The 24,042-nt window shown below is 46.4% G+C and overlaps 2 protein-coding genes and 2 pseudogenes across 13 annotated transcripts in view; 1 reads left to right on the top strand and 3 right to left on the bottom strand.

The window, feature by feature from the left end:
• TAF11 (TATA-box binding protein associated factor 11) overlaps positions 1–24,042 on the top strand; it is a 322,409-nt gene that overhangs the window by 100,854 nt on the left and 197,513 nt on the right. The window lies entirely within an intron of this gene.
• On the bottom strand, positions 11,528–12,892 carry LOC126952788 (omega-amidase NIT2-like; annotated as a pseudogene). Its single transcript, XR_007725019.1, has one exon. The product of XR_007725019.1 is annotated as an omega-amidase NIT2-like (transcript).
• LOC126952763 (keratin, type I cytoskeletal 18-like) lies at positions 12,951–14,719 on the bottom strand (annotated as a pseudogene). The gene has a single exon (XR_007725018.1). The product of XR_007725018.1 is annotated as a keratin, type I cytoskeletal 18-like (transcript).
• ANKS1A (ankyrin repeat and sterile alpha motif domain containing 1A) overlaps positions 17,635–24,042 on the bottom strand; it is a 192,227-nt gene continuing 185,819 nt past the window's right edge. For 8 of the 10 annotated variants that reach the window (XM_050787560.1, XM_050787558.1, XM_050787562.1 and 5 more), the window contains 2 exons: positions 23,030–23,200; positions 17,635–22,023 (listed from right to left, as the gene is read on the bottom strand). In XM_050787560.1, the coding sequence (XP_050643517.1) occupies positions 21,904–22,023; positions 23,030–23,200 (291 nt within the window). In that variant the 3' untranslated portion in view covers positions 17,635–21,903. The remainder of the gene's footprint in view (positions 22,024–23,029; positions 23,201–24,042) is intronic. The other 2 variants (XM_050787564.1, XM_050787559.1) reach the window with 1 other exon arrangement.

The raw sequence follows: 24,042 nt of genomic DNA, 5'->3' as shown, positions 1-24,042 counted from the left end.
ATGACCCCATGGGACTGGTCAGTGCTAGCTCAAACAACTTTAGAGGCCAGTCAATACCTACACTGGAGGGCAGAATATGATGAGTTGTATAAACAACAAACCAACCAGAATCAATTGGCTGCGCAAAACATAACGAGGCTGCTATGCTCCAGGGGCAGGGTCCCTATGTCAATGTGCAATAACAGTTTTGTCCCCCAAGCCTATGCACAAGTGTCCTTATGCGCCTGCAGGGCTTGGGACCGAATTCCTGAAGGCAGAGTTCAACAGGGATCTTTTGTAAATGTTCGACAAGGGCCTCAGGAGCCATTTGTTGAATTTATCAATTGGTTAACCCAGACAATTAAGAGACAAATTAGTCATGCCCAGGCCGCTGATATCTTATTGTTGCAATTGGCTTATGAAAATGCTAATATAGAACAGCTGCCTTCAGCTATTCTCCCCCACCAGGGTTCTGCAGAACCTTCTGACCTTTCAGAAGGTTTGCGTCCTTTCCTTTCCGTATAGTTTTTCCCGCCATTCTGACTGATCCCTCACACTTAATTACTTCCTAAAAGCCTCGTCTCCAAATATAGTCATATTGGAGGTTTGGGCTTCAACATATGAATTTGGGAGGGACACAGTTCAGTTCATGACATTTGTAGATTTGTCTACATTTCTCTTATTAGTTCAGTTTTTCCTTCACATGTTTTGCAGCTCTTTCATTTAGTGCACACACATTTACGATCGCTATGTCTTCTTGATTCATTAACCATTTTATCATTATGTAATGCTCTTTATCTCTTATAGTTTTCTGTGCTCTGAAGTGTACTTTATGATCTGTTAATATAGTCACTCTTGGCTGGGCATGGTGGCTCACACCTGTAATGCCAACACTTGGGGAGGCCAAGGCTGGAGGATTGCTTGAGCCTAGGAGTTTGAGGCTGCAGTGAGCTGTGATTGTGCCACTGCAATCTAGCCTGGGTGACAGAATGAGATCTTGTCTCCCAAAAAATAATGAAGTTCCTCTTGCTTTCCTTTGATTAGTGTTTGCATAATATATCTTTTTCTACCTTTTTTACTTTCAACCTGCCTATATTGTTGTTATTTGAGGTGAATTTCTTACAGACATCATATAGTTGGTTCATGCTCTTTAATCTACTCTGTCAATCTCTTTATTTATTTTTGAGACACTGTCTCACTCTGTTGCCCAGACTAGAGTGCAGTGGTGCAACCTCAGCTCACTGGAACTTCTGCCTCCCAGGTTCAAGCGTTTCTCATGCCTCAGCCTCCCCAGTAGTTGGGATTACAGGCATGCACCACCATGCCCAGCTAATTTTTGTATATTTAGTAGAGACAGGGTTTCAACATGTTGGCCAGGCTGGCCTTGAACTCCTGACCTCAAGCGATCTGCCCACCTGAGCCTCCCAAAGTGCTAAGATTACAGGCATGGGCCTCTGCACCTGGCCTCAATATCTTTTAATTGGTGTTTTGTACCAGTTACTTTTAATATAATTATGATATATTGGGGCTTAAGTTTGCCATTTTATATATTTTCTAGTTATTCTGTTTTTTATTCTTTTGCCTGCCTCCCTGTGAGTTACTTGACCAGTTTTTAAAAACCAATTTTGATTTACCTAGACTGTGTTTGAGTATATCTCTGCATAATTTTTTAGTGGCTGTCTTGGGTATTTGTTTACACATATAAAACTTGTCAAAGTCTACTGGTGTCACCATTTACCAGTTGAGTAAAGCACAGAAGCCGTACCTCCCTGTATATCCCTTTATATCACGTTACCCTCTCCACTTAAGATATAATTGTCTTAAATATTTCCTTTACATACATTTAGAGCAACATTAGACAGTGTTACAATTTTTGCTTCAACCATCAAGCATAATTTAGAAAACTCAAGAGAAGGAGAGTCTAGTGTATTTACCCATATTTTTGCTTGAATGTTCATTCATCCTTATGTTCCAAGGTTCCTTCTTTTATTATTTCCATTCCTTCTTTTTCACCACTGGGCATGGTGGCTCACACCTGTAATCCCAGCAGTTTGGGAGGCTGAGGTGGGTGGATCACTTGAGGTCAGGAGTTCGAGACCAGCCTGGCCAACATGGTGAAACCCTGTCTCTATTAACACAAAAATTAGCTGGGCGTGGTGGCGCATGCCGGTAGTTCCAGCTACTCAGGAGGCTGAGGCAGGAGAATCACTTGAACCTGTCAGGAGGCTGAGGCAGGAGAATCACTTGAACCCGGGAGGTAGAGGTTGCAGGGACCTGAGATCACACCACTGCACTCCAGCCTGCGCAACAGAGTGAAACTGTGTCTCTCTCTCGAAAACAAAAAAAAACAAAATCTTTTTCACCAATGTTTTAGCGTAGATCTGCTGCTGACAAAGTTCCTTAGTTTTCCTTCATCTGCGAATGTCTTGATTCCCCTTCCTTCCTAAGGAATATTTTTGCAGGGTATAGGCTTTTTTCTTTCAGCACCTGAAAAATATTGTGTTAATTTCTTCTGGCCGCCACAGTTTCTGAGGAGAAATCCACTGTCATTCAAATTGCTTTTCCCATATAGGTAAGGTGTCATTTTTCTCTAGCTGCTTCCATGAATTTTTTTTTTTTGTCTTTCATTTTCAGAAATTTAATTATGAGGTATCTTGGTGTGAATTTCTTTGGGTTGTCAACCTACATAATAAACAGAGAGAGGTGCTCTAAAAGAAAATTATATTCATTCGGGAATAGGGCATTACAATGAGAATATGCATGTGATAGTAAACTATGTGCATATTAAAGGAAGAAAAAGATTTCTAAAGGAAATATGAGGATTACAAAATCCTTTTAAGATAATTATCCTAGCCAGGTGTGGCGGCTCATGCTTGTAATCCCTGCAGTTTGGGAGGCTGAGGCAAAAGGATCACTTGAGTCCAGGGGTTCTAGACCACCCTGGACAATGTGGTGAGACCCCATCTCTGCAAAAATAAAAATAAATTAGCGGGGTATGGTGGCATGTACCTGTACTCCTAGCTACTTGGGAGGCTGAGGTGGGAGGATTGCTTGAGCCCAGGAGTTTGAGGTTGCAGTGAGCTATGATCACACCATTGCACTTCAGACTGGAGACAGGGAGAGACCCTGTCTCAAAAGGAAAAAGAATAAAATAAAATAAAATAAATTATCCTTGGCTACAAGGGTCAATAACAAGGGTGTGCCAATTCAAGGTTGGACAGTCAGTTGTTGAGCAGATGTCCTCGCAGAAGTATTTTTTTGTGTGAGGTTGTGATGGCTTTTGTGTAATGTGGTTTTTGCAGTCTTTTGTAATAGTTTTTTTATCAGGCATATATGTATGACCCTTCTCTTCATGGCCTACCTTGGCTCTATTTTTCAGAGGTTTTTTTTTTTTTTTTTTTTTTTTTTGAGATGGAGTCTAGCTCTGTTGCTCAGGCTGGAGTGCAGTGGCACGATCTTAGCTCCCTGCAAGCTCCGCCTCCTGGGTTCATGCCATTCTCCTGCCTCAGCCTCCCGAGTAGCTGGGACTACAGGCGCCTGCCACCATGCCCAGCTAATTTTTTGTATTTTTAGTAGAGATGGGGTTTCACCATGTTAGCCAGGATAGTCTCGATTTCCTGACCTCGTGATCCGCCCACCTCGGCCTCCCAAAGTGCTGGGATTACAGGCGTGAGCCACCACGCCTGGCCACCAGAGATTTTTTTTTTTTTGAAAAACATAAGTAACTCCATTTTAATTCTGACAACTTTCACATTTCCCCCTTTTGATTAAATTCTTCCTCTAAAAGCATCAGTGATCAATCATTCTGTAGTTAGATTTTGATATCCCTCAGTGCCGAGATGAACCTGTCCCAGGTTGCTGATCTGGTCGTACATTAGAAGGAGTTTTGGCAAGTAGGAGTCAGTGTCAAAACCTTTTTAGCCACATTTGAGCAACAAGGGAGGTTTGAGGGAGTGGCTCTCAGGTTAAGTCTACCTGGAGTCCATTATTAAGTTCAATTTGTCTGTTCTGTGGTCTTGCTATCATCTCAAAGTGCTGGACCAGCATTTCTGGTTAGAAGCATATTATGTTAGGAGTTGTACTTCTGCAAAAATTTGACAAGTAACATAACAGATACACAGTTTAAAAAGGGAAAATACAAAGTAAAATTCATAGTAATGACAATCTCAGTCTGCATAATGGTTTTGAGCGATGAACACCAGCTTAAAAAGGCAACCAATTGTGTAAATCAAATGACCATTATCCTGTCAAGTGAAAATGGCAGGCAGTAAGTGGGTAAGAGTCTCATGATGCTGAATCTTATAGAAAAGCTGTCTATAGTGTGAGAACGTCAACTTCTCATCTCAGTTTGTAATTTGAATGTCTTTGTCTTTGGTTATGGCATCAGGTGGTTTGCTGAACTTTTTTTTGTGGCCTATAAATCTGGCATGACATTTGTTCCTTAAAATTAATCTAGTTTCAGCTCATAGGGCTTTAAGAATAGAGTGGTAGAGTAGCTGGAAGAATTTTTAATAATTAATATTTTTTTTAATTCCATGGAAGAAAGTTAGATTGGAAGAATCTAGAAGAATTTAGGTTTAGGATCTAGTCTAGCTTATAGGTAGACAATAAGAACTTGAAAACAATGCATAGAGCTAGAATCTAATAACAGGTATGTTATAGCATTCTTTTTCTTTTTCTTTTTGAGACAGAGCCTTGCTCTGTTGCCCAGGCTGGAGTGCAGTGGTGCGATCTTGGCTCACTGCAACCTCTGCCTCCAGTAGAAGTAATTCTTCTGCCTCAGCCTCCCGAGTAGCTGGGACTACATGCACCTGCCACCATGCCCGGCTAATTTTTTGTATTTTTTAGTAGAGACGGGGTTTCACCGTGTTAGCCAGGATGGTCTTGACCTCCTGACGTCGTGGTCCTCCCTCCTCGGCCTCCCAAAGTGCTGGGATTACAGGTGTGAGCCACCACACCCGGCCTTTTCTTTTTTGAGACAGGATCTTACTTTGTCACCCAGGCTGGAGTGCAGTGGTGCGATTATAGCTTACTGCAGCCTCAGCCTCCTGGGCTCAGGTGATCCTCCCACCTCTGCCTCCTGAATAGCTGGGACTACAGGCATGCGCCACCATACCCAGCTAATTTTTTGTATTTTTGTAGAGATGAGGTTTTGCCATGTTGCCCAGACTGGTCTTGAACTCCTAGGCACAAGCAATTCACCTGCTTCAGCCTCCCAAAGTGCTGAGATTACAAGCATGAGCCACAGTACCTGGCTATAGCATTTCTTTAGAAACTTAACTTTTTTCTTTCTGCATTGATCACATAGGAATTTCAGATTTAGAAACCTTTTGAGGCTAAGAAGCCAAATCAAGGCAGATTTTACATTTTACCTATAGTCTTAAGGTTCTTGGGCCTGCTAGAAAGTGACAGTTTTTACTCATTAACTATCAGGCTGGAGGCTGGGCACAGTGGCTCATGCCTGTAATCCCAGCACTTTGGGAGCCGAGGTGGCTGGATCACCTGAGGTCGAGACCAGCCTGACCAACATGGTGAAACCCTGTCTCCACTAAAAATGCAAAAATTAGCTGGGTGTGGTGGCACATGCCTGTAATCCCAGTTACTCAGGAGGCTGAGGCAGGAGAATCGCTTGAACCCGGGAGGCAGAGGTTGTAGTGAGCCGAGACTGCACCATTGCACTCCAGCCTGGACAATAAGAGTGAAACTCTGTCTCAAAAATGAAACTGTCAGGCTAGGAACCCTTGAAGGGCATTCTGTGTTCTGAAATACAATGTTCCAGTCAAAACCTTGGTAATATAACCAGTATTTTCAATTGCATTCTATTAAAAAAGAGCAGATTTTTATTGAACTTACGCACATAACCGTGTTGCCATAAAAAAAATAAGAATACTCCCAAGTAGTTTCTAACTTTTGGAAGAATCAAGTAGGGAAGAAAAGAAAATGCTTCCATGTTTCTTCACAAAAGCGTATTTTACCAAACTCTTATAAACTATAGATAGCTTAAGAGAAAAAAATTTCCTTAAACTTGAAAATAAAACATTTAAGGAAAGAACTAATGATATTTTACATAAAAGTAAAAAAAAAAAAAGGCCGGGTGCAGTAGCTCACACCTGTAATCCCAGCACTTTGGGAGGCTGAGGCAGGTGGATCACCCAAGGTCAGGAGTTTGAGACCAGCCTGACCAACATGGTAAAACCCTGTCTCCACTAAAAATACAAAAATTAGCCAGGCGTGGTGGCACATGCCTGTAATCCCAGCTACTTGGGAGGCTGAGGCAGGAGAATCACTTGAACCTGGGAAATGGAGGTTGCAGTGAGCTCAGATCGCACCACTGCACTCCAGCCTGGGCGACAGAGCAGGATTCTTGGGGGAAAAAATAAAAAATAAAAGGTAACAAAAACATTACCTTCATCAGTGTTACTTAATCTTACATAATTAATTTTTTTCTGCTTGATCTTGATTAGCAGTTTCGTGAATTCAAGACTCTTCATTAGAGTTCTGAAAAAATTTTATTCAGTCTTGATCTTATAGTTATTAGTAATCTAGACTTAAGAGTTTTGTTACAGTCTTTTCTGTGAATCTGATTGCAGGTATCTTTAGAAAAAATCAAAACGGTTGATGACAGAGACTTAGAATAATCATGATTAAAAATTGAATGGAAATTCATTATAATCAGCAATTGACAAGGAAATTTGACTACGTTCTGGCTTATGACATAATAACCAGATTTATGACTGATATATTAGATTTCTAAGAGTTTTATACAGTTTTGGAACATTCTTATCAATAACTTATCCATTCATGTAACTGAAAGAAGATCTTGCCTCACTATTTGACAAGGTTTCCCAAACCATTTTCCAAATAATCCTGATTTTAGTAGCTCCACAGGATGAGAGAGACATTCTTCTACCTTCTCTGTGGCCCAATGGGAAAATCCCAAAGTTAAATCTAGCTTAGAAAGACTTAACTTAGAATTTTGATATTGGGGAAGCCCATCAAAGATGCCAAAAGATAGAAAGCACTTGATCAAAACGGGCACAGTGGAATAATAGTCATGCATTTAACCACAGTGATAATCAAGCCTTTGAAGAAATAGAGAAAATTACATGGATGTAAAAACAATCCTTTCAAAGCTCTGTTTTCCTAAGTAATAAAAGCTAAAACCTACTAAAGACAGCATAGGAATTTATCTTGGTAAAACATAATATCTTTAGATTTTATTTGTTTTTATTATTTTTTTTTTGAGACAGGGTCTCACTCTGTCACCTAAGCTGGAGTACGATGGCACAATTTTGGCTCACTGCAACCTCTGCCTCCTGGGCTCAAGTGATCCTCCCACCTTAGTTCCCTGAGTGGCTGGGACTACAGGTGTGCACCACCGTACCCAGGTAATTTTTGTAATTTTTTATACAGATGGGGTTCCGCCATGTCACCCGGGCTGGTTCAAACTTCTAAGCTGAAGTGATCCACTCACCTTGGCCTCCCAAAGTGCTGGGATTACAGACGAGAGCCACTGCACCTGGCCCAAGATTCTTTCTCATACAAAATTATTATTTTTAACTTTCCTTACCAAAATTACTTTTCATACCTATAACTTTGTTCATCTCTCTCACCCCTACTTACCAGTTCCTTTCTATCTTGTTTCTAGTTCCTTTCTAAATTTACTTTTTGAGATTACCTTTAAATAATCTCCAAATTAGACAAAATTATTCTTTTTTTCTCAAAGAGAATCATTTTATAATTTTTAGAAACATGCTTCCCCATAACATAATTTTTAATGTGTACTAATGGACCAAAATATATTTAATCTTTCTATAAAATTTAAGAAGCAGGAACACAGATATTTATGTTCAGTCATTTGTTTCAGTTTTTTATCTTATTTGAAAATGACCCAGACATTTAATGAACATCTATCATTTCATTGAGCATAATTTTAAATTTCCAATTAGCCAGGTGTGGTGGCACACACCTGTAGTCCCAGCTATTTTAGGGCAGCTGAGGCAGGAGGATTGCTTGAGCCCAGGAGTTTGTGAACAGCCTGGCTACATAGTAAGATGCCACATTAAATAAAAAATAAAAATAAATACACTTTAAAAAATTTCAAATTACATGAAAAGTTTATTTATAAATGTTTATCCTCTTTATATTTACATGATATATTTATTTTTAACAGTTTACCTAGATTACTTGTGAAAACTGAGATATTAGACAAAGCTTGTCATCATTTCAAGTTATTTCTCTGTTAACATTTTTATAGCCTCTGAATATCAAGTGTTCACCTAAGAAATTTAAAGTTAAATATATGGGTATTTTGTTGATAACACAGGAGATACAGCTGATTTTATGAAACCAACAATATTAAATTAGCCTTATTTACCAAAGGGTTACACAAAGGTTATTCTGTTTTAAAAATGAATTTATAGTTTAATATCTAACAGATACCAGCATGCAGCTAAAAATGCATACCGACAGTTTTGAAGACATTTCTATTTTTATGTTACTAATAATTTAAAAACCAGCTTATTTATTAAAGATTTACTTCTAAAAGGCATGAGGGTTAATTACTATATATTTTCTATGAGTGCTCATTTATCTAAGCCAATCTGAATGGAATTCCCTAAGGGATTGCTGGCTGATTATGTCAGATTTTACCATGTAGACACAACATATTACATAATACATGTACATATGCATAAACATACCAGATGCTTACATATGCACACAAATCTTACAGCTTTCATTTTAAAATTTTAGTTATGAGAGAGTAATACAAACTCACCAGTCTATAAAAGATGGTTGGATCCAACTTCTACTTCTGACAAAATGGGACCTGTTCACATGGCTAAATTTTGCTCCAACAACTAATCCAGTGAAAGCTGTGGACCAAAATTTTCATAAACAGTTTAACTTTTTAAAATCTCTTTCATCCTTTTCCTTTTTTCTGTTTCAATGAGTTTGGGGTAACTCTTCAATGTTTACATTTTAACTAAGACCAACTGAATTGTATAAGAAAAACAAAGTCTCCAAGTGGCCTTGAATTAGTAGAAAATGTATCTTTTGTTTGCTGGTCTGGTTTACTTGAATAGTCAGTGGATGGGCAAGCATTTTGGCTGTGTGTGTGTGTGTGTGTGTGTGTGTTTTCTTTTTTGTTTTTTTCTGGCGCCTTGTGTCAGACTAAGCAATTTTTATGCTGGACAGAGAAATATTATTGCTCTGAGCTCATGATTTTCACCTGTTTGGTCTAGAAGCCCAGCTTTTTTTTTTTTTTCTTTTTTTCTTTTGAGACGAAGTCTGGCTCTGTCACCCAGTCTGGAGTGCAGTGGGGCGATCTCGGCTCACTGTAACCTCTGCCTCCTGGGTTCAAGCGATTCTTCCGCCTCAGCTTCTCAAGTAGCTGGGATTACAGGTGCCTGCCACCATGCCTGGTTAATTTCTATATTTTTAGTAGAGATGGGGTTTCATCATGTTGGCCAGGTTGGTCTCGCACTCCTGACCTCAAGTGATCTGTCTGCCTCGGCCTCCCAAAGTGCTGGAATTACAGGTGTGAGTCACCAAACCTGGCCCTGAGAACCTAACTTTTACAAACATTTACCTAGTTCTTTTTCTTTTAGACTATTAATCCTTCAATTAACTGTTCTATCACCTTAAGTGGTTGTTAGACAAACCTAAATTTACATTTACAAAAGGTATCTAGGTTGTTGGCTGCTATGAAGCTGTTGTAATTTGTAAAGCCATTAATTTGAAAGACCTTTAGGACCCCCCCCCCCAAAAAAAAAAAATCTTGGCTGGAATGCCATTAGGAGAGAGTGTTATCTCAACACCAGGAGAAAAGTTAGCAGATTCAAAGTAGAGATCTTAGAAGGATCCATATGTTAACATTGTAGTTGGAGGGTTTGTGTGCTTTTTTTCTTTTTTAGAGAGTTTGACTAATGACTGAATTTTCCTTCAAGTAATTTGCCCATCATTTAAAAAACATGCATAAGCACAGGCCATATTATATAGCTGGCTGGAGTCTCAGAAAACCTGGCGTGCCTTAGCGTTTGTGAGTCCCATTCCATTTCTTATTAATCTCTCAAGAGCAAAGATAATCCTATAAATCCACCAGAGAATGTCAGGAGTCTGGACTGGTATTTTAGATCATGGCAACTGCCCTCATGGCTTTTAATTAGTCATCCACTAGTGTCTGCCATTTGGAATGTTTATTTTTGCTGTTGGAGGATTTCCAGAAATCAGCAAAGGAAAAGGGCCAAGTCACTTACAGACACGCATAACCGAACCAAAATGAGACCAAAATTAGTGTTCACAATACTTTTAACCCAGCTGTGCAGATTAAACGCACTCTTAAATTAGGCAGGCAGGAAGAACCAAAAGTAAATTCTCCAGAAAAGACTTGCCTCACAGATAGGATATAAATTCTCTAGAAACCAGAGCACTCAAACCAGAAGGGCACTTGTCCTCATCCCAGAAAGGACTTTCCAGAAAAGACAAAAAGGCTTTTATCATCCCAGGAGGATGTGATGTCCTTTATTAAAGGCAGACTTGTAACTGAAACAAACCCTCTATAAAGTGAAAAACAATTCACCAAAGGGAGGGAGTCTGAGAATCCTACAGGAGATTCACCCGGCTGGAAAAGGCAACTCATGAAGATGGAGAGCACAAAGGGCTCAGTCAGTATACACTCAGTTTCAGGGGCCTCTGATTCTTCTGAAGTGAGCTTGCCTCATCCCACTTCTGACACCATTTATGTCAACCTCAATAACAAACGGAGTGAGGCCCTCTAAAACAAAATGATATTTATTTGGTAATAAGGTATTGCAATGGGAATACATGTGTGATAGTAAACCATGTGCATATTCAGGGATTTGAAGGAAGACAAAGGTTTTCAAAGGAAAAATGAGGATTACATAATTGTTTTGAGATAATTATCCTTGGCTACAAGGATCAATAACAACGGTGGTGCCAGTTTGGGGTTGGACAGTCAGTTGCTAAGCAGATGTCCTTGCAGAAGTGTTTTTTTGGCATAAGGTTGTGACGGTCTTCGTGCTAGGTTCTGGTTTTCACAAGGTTGTGGTCTTTTGGAATAGTTTTTGTTACCAGACATTTATGCATGAGAACGAACTCTCCAGTTCTTCTTCTTTTTTTTTTTTGTAAACACAAGTGACTTTTTTTGTTGTTATTTGTTGTTGCTTTCTTTTCTTTTCTTTTCTCTTTTCTCTTCTCTTTTGTCTTCTCTTCTTCTTCTCTTCTCTTCTCTTTCTTTTGTGACAGTCTCCCTCTGTCACCCAGGCTGGAGTGCAGTGGCAAAATCTTGGCTCACTGCAACCTCCACCTCCTGAGTTCAAGCAATTATCCTGCCTCAGCCTCCTGAGTAGCTGGGATTATAGGCACGCACCACCATGTCTGGCTCATTTTTCAGGGTTTTATCATGTTGGCCAGGCTGGTCTCAAACTCCTGGCCTCATGTGATCCACCTGCCTCAGCCTCCCAAAGTGCTGGGATTACAGGTGTGAGTCACCATGCTTGGCCAGAAATGACTTTTTTTTTTTTTCCATGAAAGAATTTAATAGGGAGTTGATTTTGTTGTAGAATCATATCTTCCTGTTCTGTGACACATTAGAAACGTAAACTTTAGGGCTTTTTCATCTCCACAGCATAGAGGTCTGATCGCTTCTGTCTAAAAACGGGGATTTGCTGGCGTATTTCAACCAGCTTCTTCAGGTCTATGTCTGAATACACGATTGCTTCTTCTGTGCCAGCTTTGGCTAGGATCTCCCCCTAAGGGTTCACTATGGTGCTGTGTCCCCAGGCAACGTAGGAGGCTTTGTCATCCTGGGCAGGAGAGGCTGTGGCCACATACACCTGATTATCAACAGCCCGGCTTCGCTGAAGCAACTCCCAGTGGGCTGGTCCAGTGGTCAGATTAAAAGCTCCTGGATATACCAACAGCTGGCAGCCTCTCTGTGCTAGATTTGTGCAAGCTCTGCAAACCGCATGTCGTAGCAGATGCCCAGACCCACTCTGCAGTAAGGAGTATCAAATGTGGAGAAACTTATCACCCGGACTCAACGTTTTAGATTCTTGAAATGTAATTTTTCCAGGAACATCAATGTCAACAGATGGATCTTTCTGTACTTTGCTAGTAAAGTTCCATCAGGCCCAAACACAGCACAGGTGTTATATAATTTCCCAGCATCCTCTGCAGGGATAGAGCCTCCAATGAGATATATGCTGCATTCCTTTGCTACTTCAGAAAGCTTCTGTGTGGATTCACCAGGAATTTTCTCTGCATATTCAGGAAAATATTTCGTTCCATATGGAGAATTAAAGCATTCCGGCAAAGCGTTGCTGCCTCCTGGATAAAGCTACAAGCTCGAGTGACGTTATCTGATTTGATGGAAGAAATTTGAAGCTGGATGAGAGCCAAGTGGAAAGTGGCCATGGCTCTTCAGACAAGCACCACCTCCAGAAATGACTTTTAATTCTAACCACTTTCACAGAGTTTATCTGGTTTGGGATTTGCTCGGCTTCTTGAATCTGAAGGTTTATATTTATGTTTGTTGCCAAATTTTGGAAGTTCTCAGGCATTATTTTTTTGAGTGCTTTTTTTTTTTTTTTTGAGATGGGGGTCTCACTCTGTTGCCCAGGCTGGAGTGCGGTGGGGTGATCACAGGTCATTGCAGCCTCAACCTCCTTGGCTCAAGCAATTCTGCCACCTCAGCCTCCAGAGTAGTTGGGACTACAGGCACACACCACTACGCCCAGCTAATTTTAAAGTTTTTTGTAGAGACAGGGTCCCACTATGTTGCCCAGGCTGGTCTTGAGCTCCTGGACTCAATCTATTCTCCCACTACAGCCTTCCAAAGAGTTGGGATTACAGACATGAGCCACCGTACCCAGCCTCGAGTATTTTCTTAGCCTCCCTCTTTTTCCTTCTTGTTTGTTGACACAAATGTTAGATCTTTTGTTATGGTCACACAGACCCCTGAGACGCTGTTCATTTTTTTTTGGTCTATTTTCTCTCTGTTGTTCTGATTGGGTAATGTCTGTTGTTTTGTTTCCCAGTTTATGGTGTACCTTTCCTTTCCCATCCACTCCACTTTTTTTTTTTTTTTTTTTTTTGAACTCTGAACTTTTTATTGGCCTCCTGCTCCCCAAAGGGTACCCTGCTTCTGCTGGCTTAATGCCTCAGAACTTTGGTGTCGTTGGTCTCAGACACCACTTTGCCATCCACTGTCCGGCGGGTGGTGGTCTTTTGGATGGTTTGCATGGAGTTGCTGCTGTCCAAGGCATCACCAAGATTGAATTCCTCGCCATCTTCCAGCAGGCGGCGGTAGGTGGCGATCTCAGCTTCCAGCTTGACCTTGATGTTCAACAGGGCCTCATACTCCTGGGCCTGGCGCTGTCCCTCTGCCCGGGTCTGTGCCATCTCTGACTCCAGGTGCAGCAGGATCCCATTGAGCTGCTCCATCTGCAGGGCATAGTGGGCCTCCACCTCCCTCAGGTTGTTCTCCAAGCTGGCCTTCAGATTTCTCATGGAGTCCAGGTCGATCTCCAAGGACTGGACTGTATGTCTCCGTTCTGTGAGCATCATCTCAGCAGCTCCAACTTTGGCAGACTGCGTGGTGACTGCTGTGGTGCTCTCCTCAATCTGCTGAGACCAGTACTTGTCTAGCTCCTCTCGGTTCTTCCGAGCCAGCTCGTCATATTGGGCCCGGATGTCTGCCATGATCTTGGCGAGGTCCTGAGATTTGGGGGCATCTACCACCACGGTCAACCCAGAGCTGGCAATCTGGGCTTGTAGGCCTTTTACTTCCTCTTCGTGGTTCTTCTTCATGAAGAGCAGCTCCTCCTTGAGAGCCTCGATCTCTGTCTCCAGCTACAGTCGAGTGACATTGGTGTCATCAATGACCTTGCGGAGCCCATGGATGTCGTTCTCCACAGACTGGCGCATGGCCAGCTCTGTCTCATACTTGACTCTAAAGTCATCAGCAGCAAGACGGGCATTGTCAATCTGCAGAATGATGCGGGCATTGTCCACAGTATTTGCGAAGATCTGAGCCCTCAGGTCCTCGATGATCTTGAAGTAATGGCTCCAGTCTCTGACCTGGGGTCCCTTCTTCTCCAAGTGCTCCCGGATTTTGCTCTCCAGCCTCCGGTTCTCGGTCTCCAGGCTCCTCACTCTGTCCAGGTAAGAGGCCAGGCGGTCGTTCAGGCTTTGCATGGTCTCCTTCTCGTTCTGGATGCCTCCCATTCCTGCCAGACCCCCGGCCATCCCTGAGGCCAGGCCCCCGGACCCCATGCCGCCCCGGAAGCTGGTGGAGCGGGACACGGAGATCCGGGAACCAGAACCCCCGGCGCCTGCATAGACACTGGCCGCACTGCTGACCGGCCGGGCGCCGTAGCTGGGCGCCTGGACAGAGCCCAGGGACCGGTAGTTGGTAGAGAAGGTGGAGCGAGTGGTGAAGCTCATGCTGTATGGGAGGAAGGCGAGATGACAGGACTCAGGCTTTGCCGACCTCCACTCCACTCTTAAGCCCATCTGCTGAGCTTTGTGGTTATTGTATATTTTTTAGTTCTAAAATTTCCAATAGGTTCTTTATATCTTTTATTTCTTTGCTCAGACTTTCGACTTTTTCATTTTCTACAAGTGTGTTTATAATTGTTTGTTGAAACATTCTTATCATGGCTGCTTTAAAAATATTTTTCAGATAATTCTAATATCTGCCATCTTGGTGTTGATATCTTTTTTTTTTTTAAGATGAAGTGTCGCTCTGTTGCCCAGGCTGGAGTGCAGTGGTGCAGTCTCAGGTCCCTGCAACCTCCGCTTCCCAGGCTCAAGCCCTTCTCCTGCCTCAGGCTTCCGAGTAGCTGGGACTACAGGTGTGTGCCACTACATCCGGCTAAGTGTTGGTATCTATTGATTATTGCCTTTTAAATTCAGATTGAGGTTTTTCTGGATCTTGGTATGACAAGTGATTTTCTATTGAAACTTGGACATTTCTATTTCTCATTCTTGTTTAAACCTTCTCTTTTAGCTGACTTTGACACCACTCTAGCAAGGGAAGAGGAAATAGCATATTGCTGCCAGGTTGGGGGTCAAAGCCCAGTTTCCTCCCCTGCCTCCACTGATACCTGAGGTAGGAGGCTGCTTGTTACTGCTGGGATGCCATGGGACTCCCAGCTGCCCCTGTGGTTTCCACTGACTCCCCAGGCGGGAGCAGCCGCACAATCCCTGGGTGCTGGTGAGCGTTCTGCCTCCTCACCAGGCCCCTCTGACACCACGCGTGAGGTTGTTGGGCACCTCATTATAGCTGTGTGAGGGTCGAGGTCTTGGCCTCTGCTGATCTGGGCGGGGCCTCATTTTTGCTGTGGTGTTCGGCTGGAGTAGAGCAGTTATTTATTGTCTGAATTTTCTGTCTTGCTAAGCTGCCCCTTTCCTAGTCCTCTGGTTGGAAAGAACAGGTTTTTGTGCCCACGGGTGTTTCACTGGGGGTTTTAATTGTACTTAGTGGGAAGAACAGAGAAAAGAGCATCTACTGATCTTCCGAGACACAGGCGTTAGTTTACTTTTGGTAGCTGTTGTCAAGGTGTCCGTGTTACATGTGGTGCACACGTTGCTTTCCATTGTTTCTTTTTCTTAAGGGTGCATTTTGCTATGCAGAAATGTTTGGTTTTTAGAGACTCAAATATATTAATCCTTTTTAAAAAATGGATTCAGGGTTTTATAACATGTTTGGAAAGGCCTTTCTCAAACCAAGCTTATATATTTAAAAAAAAAAAAAAACCTCCCATTTTCTTCTAGCTTTAAGGTTTTATTTTATTTTATTTTTTTACATTTAAATATGTGAGCCATCTGGAATTTATTCTGGCATAAGTTGGAACAGGAATCTCCCTGCACTCCCTCCCTCTTGGCTACCCAATTGTCCCAGCTCCATTTACTGAGTAATAAATATTTTACGGTGTTAGGAAAATTCTGTTTGGTAAATGGCTGTTTATAATAGCGTTCCTAACAGCTGAGTCCTGAAAAAAGTGGTCTCAAAGTCCTGGAGGCCGCACGGAGGAAGGCAGGGGCCAGCCTTGAGCTTTCCTCGTTGTTAGTTGATGACAGTGGGTGCAGTGTGAGCCCCAGGCTGAACTGCAGGACACACTAGATGGTCAGCCTGTCCCTATCTGTGGGATATCCTCTGGGTTCAGGAAGCCAGGGGTGGCCATGGCTGACTAGAGGGTGTTTTGAGCTGCCTTGGAAAGTGCTCCAGCTTGAAAGTTCTTCCTCCTCTATGGCCTGGTCATTGCTGAGGGTTGATCTATCCCAATTTTCAGTAGTAATAGCCCAGCTGCCTAGGAGCCTGAGCATCTGTGAATGGGAGGCTCATGACGACGTGGAGGAGTATGACAGAAATGAGCCCTTGGAGGAGGAGAAAGGAGTGAGTGGAAGAGGCCGGGGATTCTGCCTCACACAGAGGCAGGCAGAACGTGTAAGGTGGCCCCAGAAGGGATGATGAGAGCAGCGGTCTGTCCTGGTGCCCTGATGACACTAGTTATGACCCGACCTTTCTCTTCTGGCTGTCAGGTTTCTTCTGCTTAGGAAAGAGCACCATAGCCAGGGAGCCAAGGGATGTGGGGATGAAGAACCCCTCTGGAATGTGAGGCCTTCCCCGACCGGGCCTCAGTGGACTTTCCCAATTCAATGCAGTGTGGCCTACAAAGCTCTAACTGGGAGTAACAACCTGGGATTTGGCGCTCTCTCTGCCATTTGCTGGCAGGCTGGCTAGAAGAAAATCATTTTCCTAGTCTGGACCTTGTTTTCTTTACAAATAAAACTGGGTATTGAACTAGATAAGTGATTTTCTTTTTTAAGGCCCTTTTAAGAAATGGAAGAGTCCACAGAAACTCAGGAATAAAAGCGTTCAGTGCTAGGCAGCTGGGGTTGAAGCAGGCCTAGGAATAGGGGCTCTGGCAGCTGGAGCCACTGGACCAGATGGGGCTTAAGGTCCCTCCCGCTGGCCCTGGGACCTGCTTTATGAATAGAGGTGACAACACCTGTCTGGAAAGGAGGGGGGCTAATGAGATGGTTGCCTGGAAAGCTAGCAGAGCTGGAACATAGGTGCTCCATCAATGAAGGGGCTGCTATGACCGCTTGTACCTTCCCAAATTCTCCCCTCTAAATACAGCTCAGTCCTTCCTCTCCCTGCCACCAGCCCTCTGGGAACACTTTGCCCTCTGCATCCCAACCACAGCACGGCTTCGGGCTGGTAGCTAGTTGTTTATGTCTAAAACTTAACCACTGCAATCCAAGCAAGTTCCTGAAAGGAGACCAATTTCTTTCACAGCTCTAGATCCCCCAGGCTGCCCGGGAGGCAGATGTTCGACTCATGTCTGTGGGTGGACAAGCCCAGACCAGGATGCAGAAGAGATGCAGCTGCAGCAGTAACCAGGATGTGGCCCTGGCTTGGTGTTCACAGCACGATGCTCCTAAGGAGGGGAGGTGAATCATGGGGCCCTTGCACCTCACAGGGCAGCTGTAACAGTTAGAGAGTGCGAGACAGAAAGCCAAACAGCGTAGGACGCGACTCACCGACCCTGAGCCTGCATCTCGCCTGTGCCCACGCCTCTGCCAGAAAACCATCAAGACGCTTTCCAATTCAAAGACTCAAAATTAAGGCTGCGTTCATGTCGCTTCTCATTTATTAATTCAGTCTAAGTTGTACAGTTATGAAAATAACAAAACCAAAGCTGGAAGCCCAGGAATATTTACACTCTCTTGGGTAGTGAGGTCAGTCTATGTTGTTGCACAGATTGGTTATGTTTGGTACCTCAAAATGTTTATAATTCAGACAAAATCAGACAGATTAACAATTTTATGTACAGTAAAACAAAAGGGGAAGTCATTCAAGTATCAAAATACAGAGACAAAGATTAAATAACATTTTTTATTACAGTTCAGTCCATTGCCACACCATGAGCAACAATACTTGTGAGCTGGCCTGGGCGTCTCACAGACAGCCCCCGTTCAGACTGGCTTTCTAATGTCTCTGCCTGCTGCCTGCTCCAACCTGAGCGTCTCGGGAACTCCCATTAGTGTCTGAAGCTGGAGGGCCCAGGAGGGACACGGAGCACTGCACACGCAGAGCCTGTCGGGAAGGTCTTATGCGCTGAGCAGCTGGTGGACAGGGAAGAAGAGGTGGACAAGAAGCCTGTGGCTGGAACAGGTACTGAGCCCATCTGAAGTCTCCCACCCTAATAGGCTCCTTCACAGTTCAGAAACGCAGCGACAGGGTCTGCCCCTGGTGTGACCTGCACTTGGAGAAGTGCAAAAGTAGGGGCCTTCCCACTTGAAGCCTGTCCTTAAAGTTACAATAACCCTTTCTAGGAAAGGGAGACTACCTGCCCCAGAGGAGAAGAAAAGAAAGGCCCAGTCATTTTCCTTTCTTGAATATTCAGAAATAAACCAATCTCTAAACAGAACCCAGGGCCACAGCAGACTAGCCAAGGCTTCCAATATGAAAATACCCTGAATAAATAAAGACGATATAGCAGCTTCAAGCAGAAGAAACACCCATGGATGATCTAAGCACAAAAGACAGCTTGAGGAGTGCATCGTAGTGTCTGCAGTTTCTTTCGGACCTGCTGCCCCCAACAGAGGCCCACTTAGACATGGCCTGGCCCCTCAGGAGGAAGACGGGCACCAGCATGTGCGCAGCAGCAGCGCAGTCTACTCTGGATGCTTTAGGGGTCCTGGTCAACTCTGGGAAGAAAGTCGAGGCCTAGTACTGTACAGCGTTAGCTCATGGGAATCCTCACAGGCCCTGAAAGGAGCAGGAAATGAAGTGAAACTGCAAGGTGTCGAGGTCTTCGTTTAGTACCAAGCAGTGGAGGGGCCGCCTCTGCCGCAGAGGGAGCTGGGTCCCAGGCCCCAACCTGCCGGGCACTTGGCAGATAGAAACCCACAAGGCCTGGCCTCTAGCCAGCCAGAGACACAGCCCCACTTCTGATTTCTGGCCAACCACATGGGTTAAGAATGTGCCTAACAGTACTCCCTGCACATACACACCCACAAAGAATTTAAATTCACAGCCTTTGCGGGGAAAGAGGAGTGTTGCTGAAGCCTGGACTATTCATCCTGGGACCAGATTGACCTATGCCAGGAAAGCTCAGAGCCTGCTAAAGTGCCCACAGGAGGAACTGGGCACACAACTGAGCTGAGCCAACTTTGCCTCTCAAATCCACAGCAGTTTCCCCTGCATTTCTACTCTAGTCCAGAGGAAAGACTGCAACCCAAGTTACTTTTAAAAGCAAAGTGAGCAGTGGGAAAGCTTAAGAAGCAGAGGCGCACTAGGACGCCAGCCTGCCCCAAAGGCCACGCGGGGGAGCATTGATGATGCACTGTCACCTTGTGATTTAGCCTTTTCCACACCAGGGGCCGGGGATGAGCCCAGCTGCCGAGAGTGTAACTGTCAAACCAATAATTCAGAGAAGCAAAATGAGCCCCAATCACACAGGCTGATTAGACAAATCACAAATCGGCAAGTAGCAACCTTAGCTGACCTACTCCAAACATTAACGCCCCAAAGCTGCATTTCCTGTTCTCTGACACAATGCAGGCAGTACAGCGCCGGCCAGCCCAGGGCAGTGCTCCGGTCACTGACGCGTAAGAGGCCAGGCGCTCTGGTGCTGGCTAAGACTTCCCAGCACTAGAAACTGCACACTTATCTTCATTTGGCCACTGAACCTTCCCATCGGGAACCCCAGAAATGGACCGGAAACCTTTGAGTTGCTCAGGTGCCTCTAGGGCTGTGTTCTTACAAGAAGCCTGTGTCCAGCCCCTGAAGGGGACAGGAAATTGGGCAGTTCATAAAGAGCAGCAGCTGACATGGTCAGGTTTGAAAAGCAGACGCACCGTACTCACTTCTGCCCGAGCCTGCTCCGTTCCCCTCACCCACAGGCCACCACCTTCTCTTCAGACCTGCTGAGCTGCACCCAGGTCCCATCCTGAGGACAGAGGCTGTGCAGGCTGCCCTCTGAACCAACCTCAGCTCCCCTGTCCTCTGCCCCATGGCCATTTGTCTAAAGATTGGCAGTATGACCTAGAGGTTTGAGCCAAGTGTTAAAAGTTCACTTTATAAAAAGATTTTGTTTCTGTTAAAAACAATGTGTTCTGAACAAGTCACTTCTTGACCCTCTGGAATGCCAGTCCCATCTGCTAGCGGCCCGGAGTGCTTCCCCACAGCCAAGGCAGGGCTCGTTCTGCAAGACGTGGTGGTGGCAGGCCCAGGCCAAGTGGCCAAGAGGAGGTCCTGCAGGTGGAGGTGAGGCCTGGGTCTTCAAAGCTGCAGGTGAGGCGGCGGCGGTGATGGCAGTGGGAGCCTATGCCCCCACGTCTATGTTTCCGCAGCACAGTGTGGTTCCTCAGTGGCTCAGCTTGGCAGAAGCAAACAATGGGGGGAGGAAAGGGTTAACCAGTGGGGCCTGCGGACGGTGGAGGAAACGGAAAGGAAACACAGCAGGACAGAAGATCCCTCACAGCCTCCCCTGGGCACCCTCCACGCCTGCTTTGAGCACCCACAGCCCGCAGCCTCGGCCGCCTCTGGCTCAGCAACTCTGCTCAGGAAGGCACAAGGATGGGTGGGTGCGCAGGACCCACCCAGTTTATCGACTTGGGTTTGGACTGCCCTGGCCGACTGGCTTTCCTAGTGGACCCTGCTCTGTGTGCACGGCTGCCTTCCTGTCTCCTGCCATCCAAACTGATCTGCCCACATTGGAGAACGGGGGCCTCTTCAAAGACTCAGCTCCACCATCCCAGCTGCTGAGCTGCTGTGAGGGAACGGCCTCTCCTCTCAGAGGAGTCAGGAGGCTGAGGGAGGTGTTCAGGGGCGCGCTGGACGGCGCTATCTGTGATCCCCCACTGTGAAGAAAGTCAGAAAGCTCCCAGAGGACAATGGAGGCCACTTGGTCCAGGTCCCTGTCCTCCAGCAGCTCTGCTCTGTGAGGGAAGAAGGTGCGCCGTGTGTGCAGGGCACAGGCCGCCTCCTCGTTGGTTCTACAGAAGGCTTTCCTCCTCAGTGAGCTAGACTCCAGAGCCAGGCCCAAGGCTGCCAGGCCTTGAGACTCCGTGGTGAAGATAGAGGGGCTGTCCACACACGTGCCACCCCCCTCCTTGGAGGGGAAGGCCCATCAGGACTGAGACACTGCTGTGTGAGCCAGCCTGTGAGTGTTCAGATACCCAGAGCCCCAAGCAGGATAGTCAGCACGGACCCAAGGGCCTGGCGCGTATCTTGGGCCCTCACAGAAAGCAGTCTATCCCTGGTCCAGCCACATCACTGAGCTCAAGGTCTCACAAGGGCGCAGCCATGAGAGTGAGGCCAGCTCCGCAGAGGAGCGGAGGACAGTGGGGTGGGGCTGCAGGTCGGCTGTGAGCAGAGTGCTGGGGACTCTGGCACCGGGTGGTCACAGTGGTTGGTTGTTTCAGGAGAGGTGAGAATAGTCAGCTAGCTCTTGGCAATGGTGCCCAGCTGTGGCTCAGTACAGCAGACAGGAGGAGGGAGCCACACAGAGCCCAGCCCAACCCCAGGGAGCTATCAGTGCCATTGGGATTCTCTGGAGACTGCCCTGCCCGTCGGGGTTCACAGTGCCTGCCCGTGGAGGCTTCTGGGGTGCAACAGAACCCCTGAGCCCTCTTGGTGCCCACCTCAGAGGCAACTCACCCCCTCAAGCTGTCCTCAGCCCAAGGGGGAGAATTCACAGTGTTCGGTGGTGGTAGGTACGAGAGCTGCGAGTGTACAGCGTCTACGCTGCCGCCCGCCCAGGAGGAGCAGGTCCCAGTGCAGTTGGGGCCTTGGCATCAGCAGCTGGAAGGAGAGTTGAGGACAGCAGAAAGATCGGATGGCAAAGGCACAGTGAGACTAGTGGAGACAGGGAGTGGGTTGTTTTAGAAGATAGTGGTCTCATACTTGGTGCTGAGGCTCCGCTTAGAGTCTGGTTTGGGGTCCACAACCCAGGAGACACTGGCATGGGATTGGGCATCTTGGTCCATATCGGGTGGTTCCAGCTGCCAAACAAGGAAGCAGTCAAGAGTCAGGGAGCTCTGTGCCAGGGCTGGAGGCGGCAGGCCCCTCCCACCCCCAGGCTGGGCTGTGGCCCCTGTGCTGGGAGCGGTAGCCCTTATTTTCCTCAGTCAAAGAGCAGGCCCCTGGGGGCGGGCGGAGGAGGGACACCCTCCCGGAGCATCTTGGCGAGGGCCACCTCCAGGCACAACCTCTCTCCAGGATTTCTTGGGATTGCTCAAAGGATCCCTGTCCTACCCAGGTCTCCTGCTCTAAGCCCCAAACCCGCTCACACTGGGCAGGAAAGGGATATGGGGCTTGGAAATGTCAAGCCTCAGGTCTCTCTGGTAGGGCCAGAGAGCTCACCCCAAGGCAAGACCACAGCAGTCACCCCAGACCTCTGGAGAGAGGACACACAACAGAAAAACAAAGAGGGCTGAAGCACACACAGGACAGGCAGAGGGCATCTCAGGAAGAGGGGAAAGAATGTCACAATGGCAGAGGGAGAGGCCACCAGAGGCTAAGAGCGCTCACGGTCACTTCGGGGAGACTGACACACAAGACAGCAGGAGGCGTAAAGACCTTGACTCCAGGACTAACAGACGGCAGCGGTAGGTAGGAAGGACGGTGGGTGGTGCAGGTGTGACAGTAACAACAGCGACTATTGGGGGGCAGCGGCACCTGGGGTGCAGAGCAAAGCAGACACAGACAGGGATGGCGCAGTTACTGGGGGCTGCCTGCGGGCCGCTCTCTGCAGCCCCTTGATGGCCTTGCCCTTGGGGGAGCCCGGCGAGGGAGGGCAGTGGGGGCACCAGAGGCCGGCCCAGGCCAGAGGAGCTGTTGCCTTTCCAGGGCGAGACCTGGCAGGGGTGGGAGACAATGAAGAGGGTCATTTCCCTGGGGGGCCAGCTTTCTGGAAGTGCCAGAAGACCCTCCTCGTGCTGGCCACCCCGAGCCCTTGAATCCCCGGGGCCAGGGACGGGGGGGTCTTGTCCAGCAGGGCCCACGTACTGCGGATTTCCTCACGCCGACCCGAGGCTTAGGCACCGGTTTGGAAGATTTTGTTTCAATCATCTCAGCTGCAGAGGCGCCCATTGCCCTGGACTTCTGGGCCTGCAGGGCCAACTGATAGGCCACCTCGAAGGCCTGCCCCAGCGTCAGGATGATCTCGTAGGTCAGGTTCTGGGAGGAAGCAGATCACCACTTAAGCGCCTGGTTCAGGAGCCGCTTCACCCTTGTCCTCACCCCCACCCTGAGCACACAGGCAGCATCTGGGGTAAGAAGAGAACACTGGTTTTGAAAAGACACAATTTGAGCATAACACACTGTTTCCTTCTGCAGGATTTCATGGGATAGAAACACCAGGCAAATGCAAAAACTGCTGCCAGCTGAACCAAGCCCCCAGGAGACAGAGACACCCCCCACCCCACCACACCTGGTGCCATAGCTTCACACTGGATATGACCTTCCTCGCAGGGACCACGTGTTCCCCTCTAAGTCTACCTGGGAGCGCTCCTACCTCCCTTCAACTTTTCCCTCCTTTCCCTCCTTTCCCTCTCCCTAGGTCTCTGTTGTTCTCCCCGCTCTACACAGGATGTGGCCGGGAGCTGAGCTGTGGGGAAGGCAGGTGCACACTGCTACAAGCCCACGGCAGGTCTTTTCCAAGGCAGGGTGCCATGCCTGAGGTGGTACTTGGGTGTTTCTTAGCCATTTAATATAAGTGGTGCTAGTGCTTTTGTTTTTAATGTGTCACCGACAAAGTTTGTGAGTGCTGTGCCCCTAACTCCGTTTCCCCTTAAACCCTGTGGTTTTTAGTGTGTGATTTTTACACAGCACAGTGGTTAGGAGCATCTGTGTGGCGTTACAGCAGAACTGAGTGTATGTGGGAAAAGTCAGCAACAGGTTAATGCCACTGACTGTGCTGTGTGGACCACCTCATCCATCTCACAGTGGCCCCTGAGGTGGGCCACGTTATATCCCCTCCAGACAGATGAGGAAGCAGGCAGACGTGATGTTTCCAAGCT

The sequence above is a fragment of the Macaca thibetana genome, chromosome 4 (assembly GCF_024542745.1).
Source record: "Macaca thibetana thibetana isolate TM-01 chromosome 4, ASM2454274v1, whole genome shotgun sequence".
In the NCBI taxonomy this organism is placed as follows: domain Eukaryota; kingdom Metazoa; phylum Chordata; class Mammalia; order Primates; family Cercopithecidae; genus Macaca; species Macaca thibetana.
The sequence above is the reverse complement of the archived record's forward strand: the minus strand, read 5'-3'. Positions and strand labels throughout refer to the sequence as shown.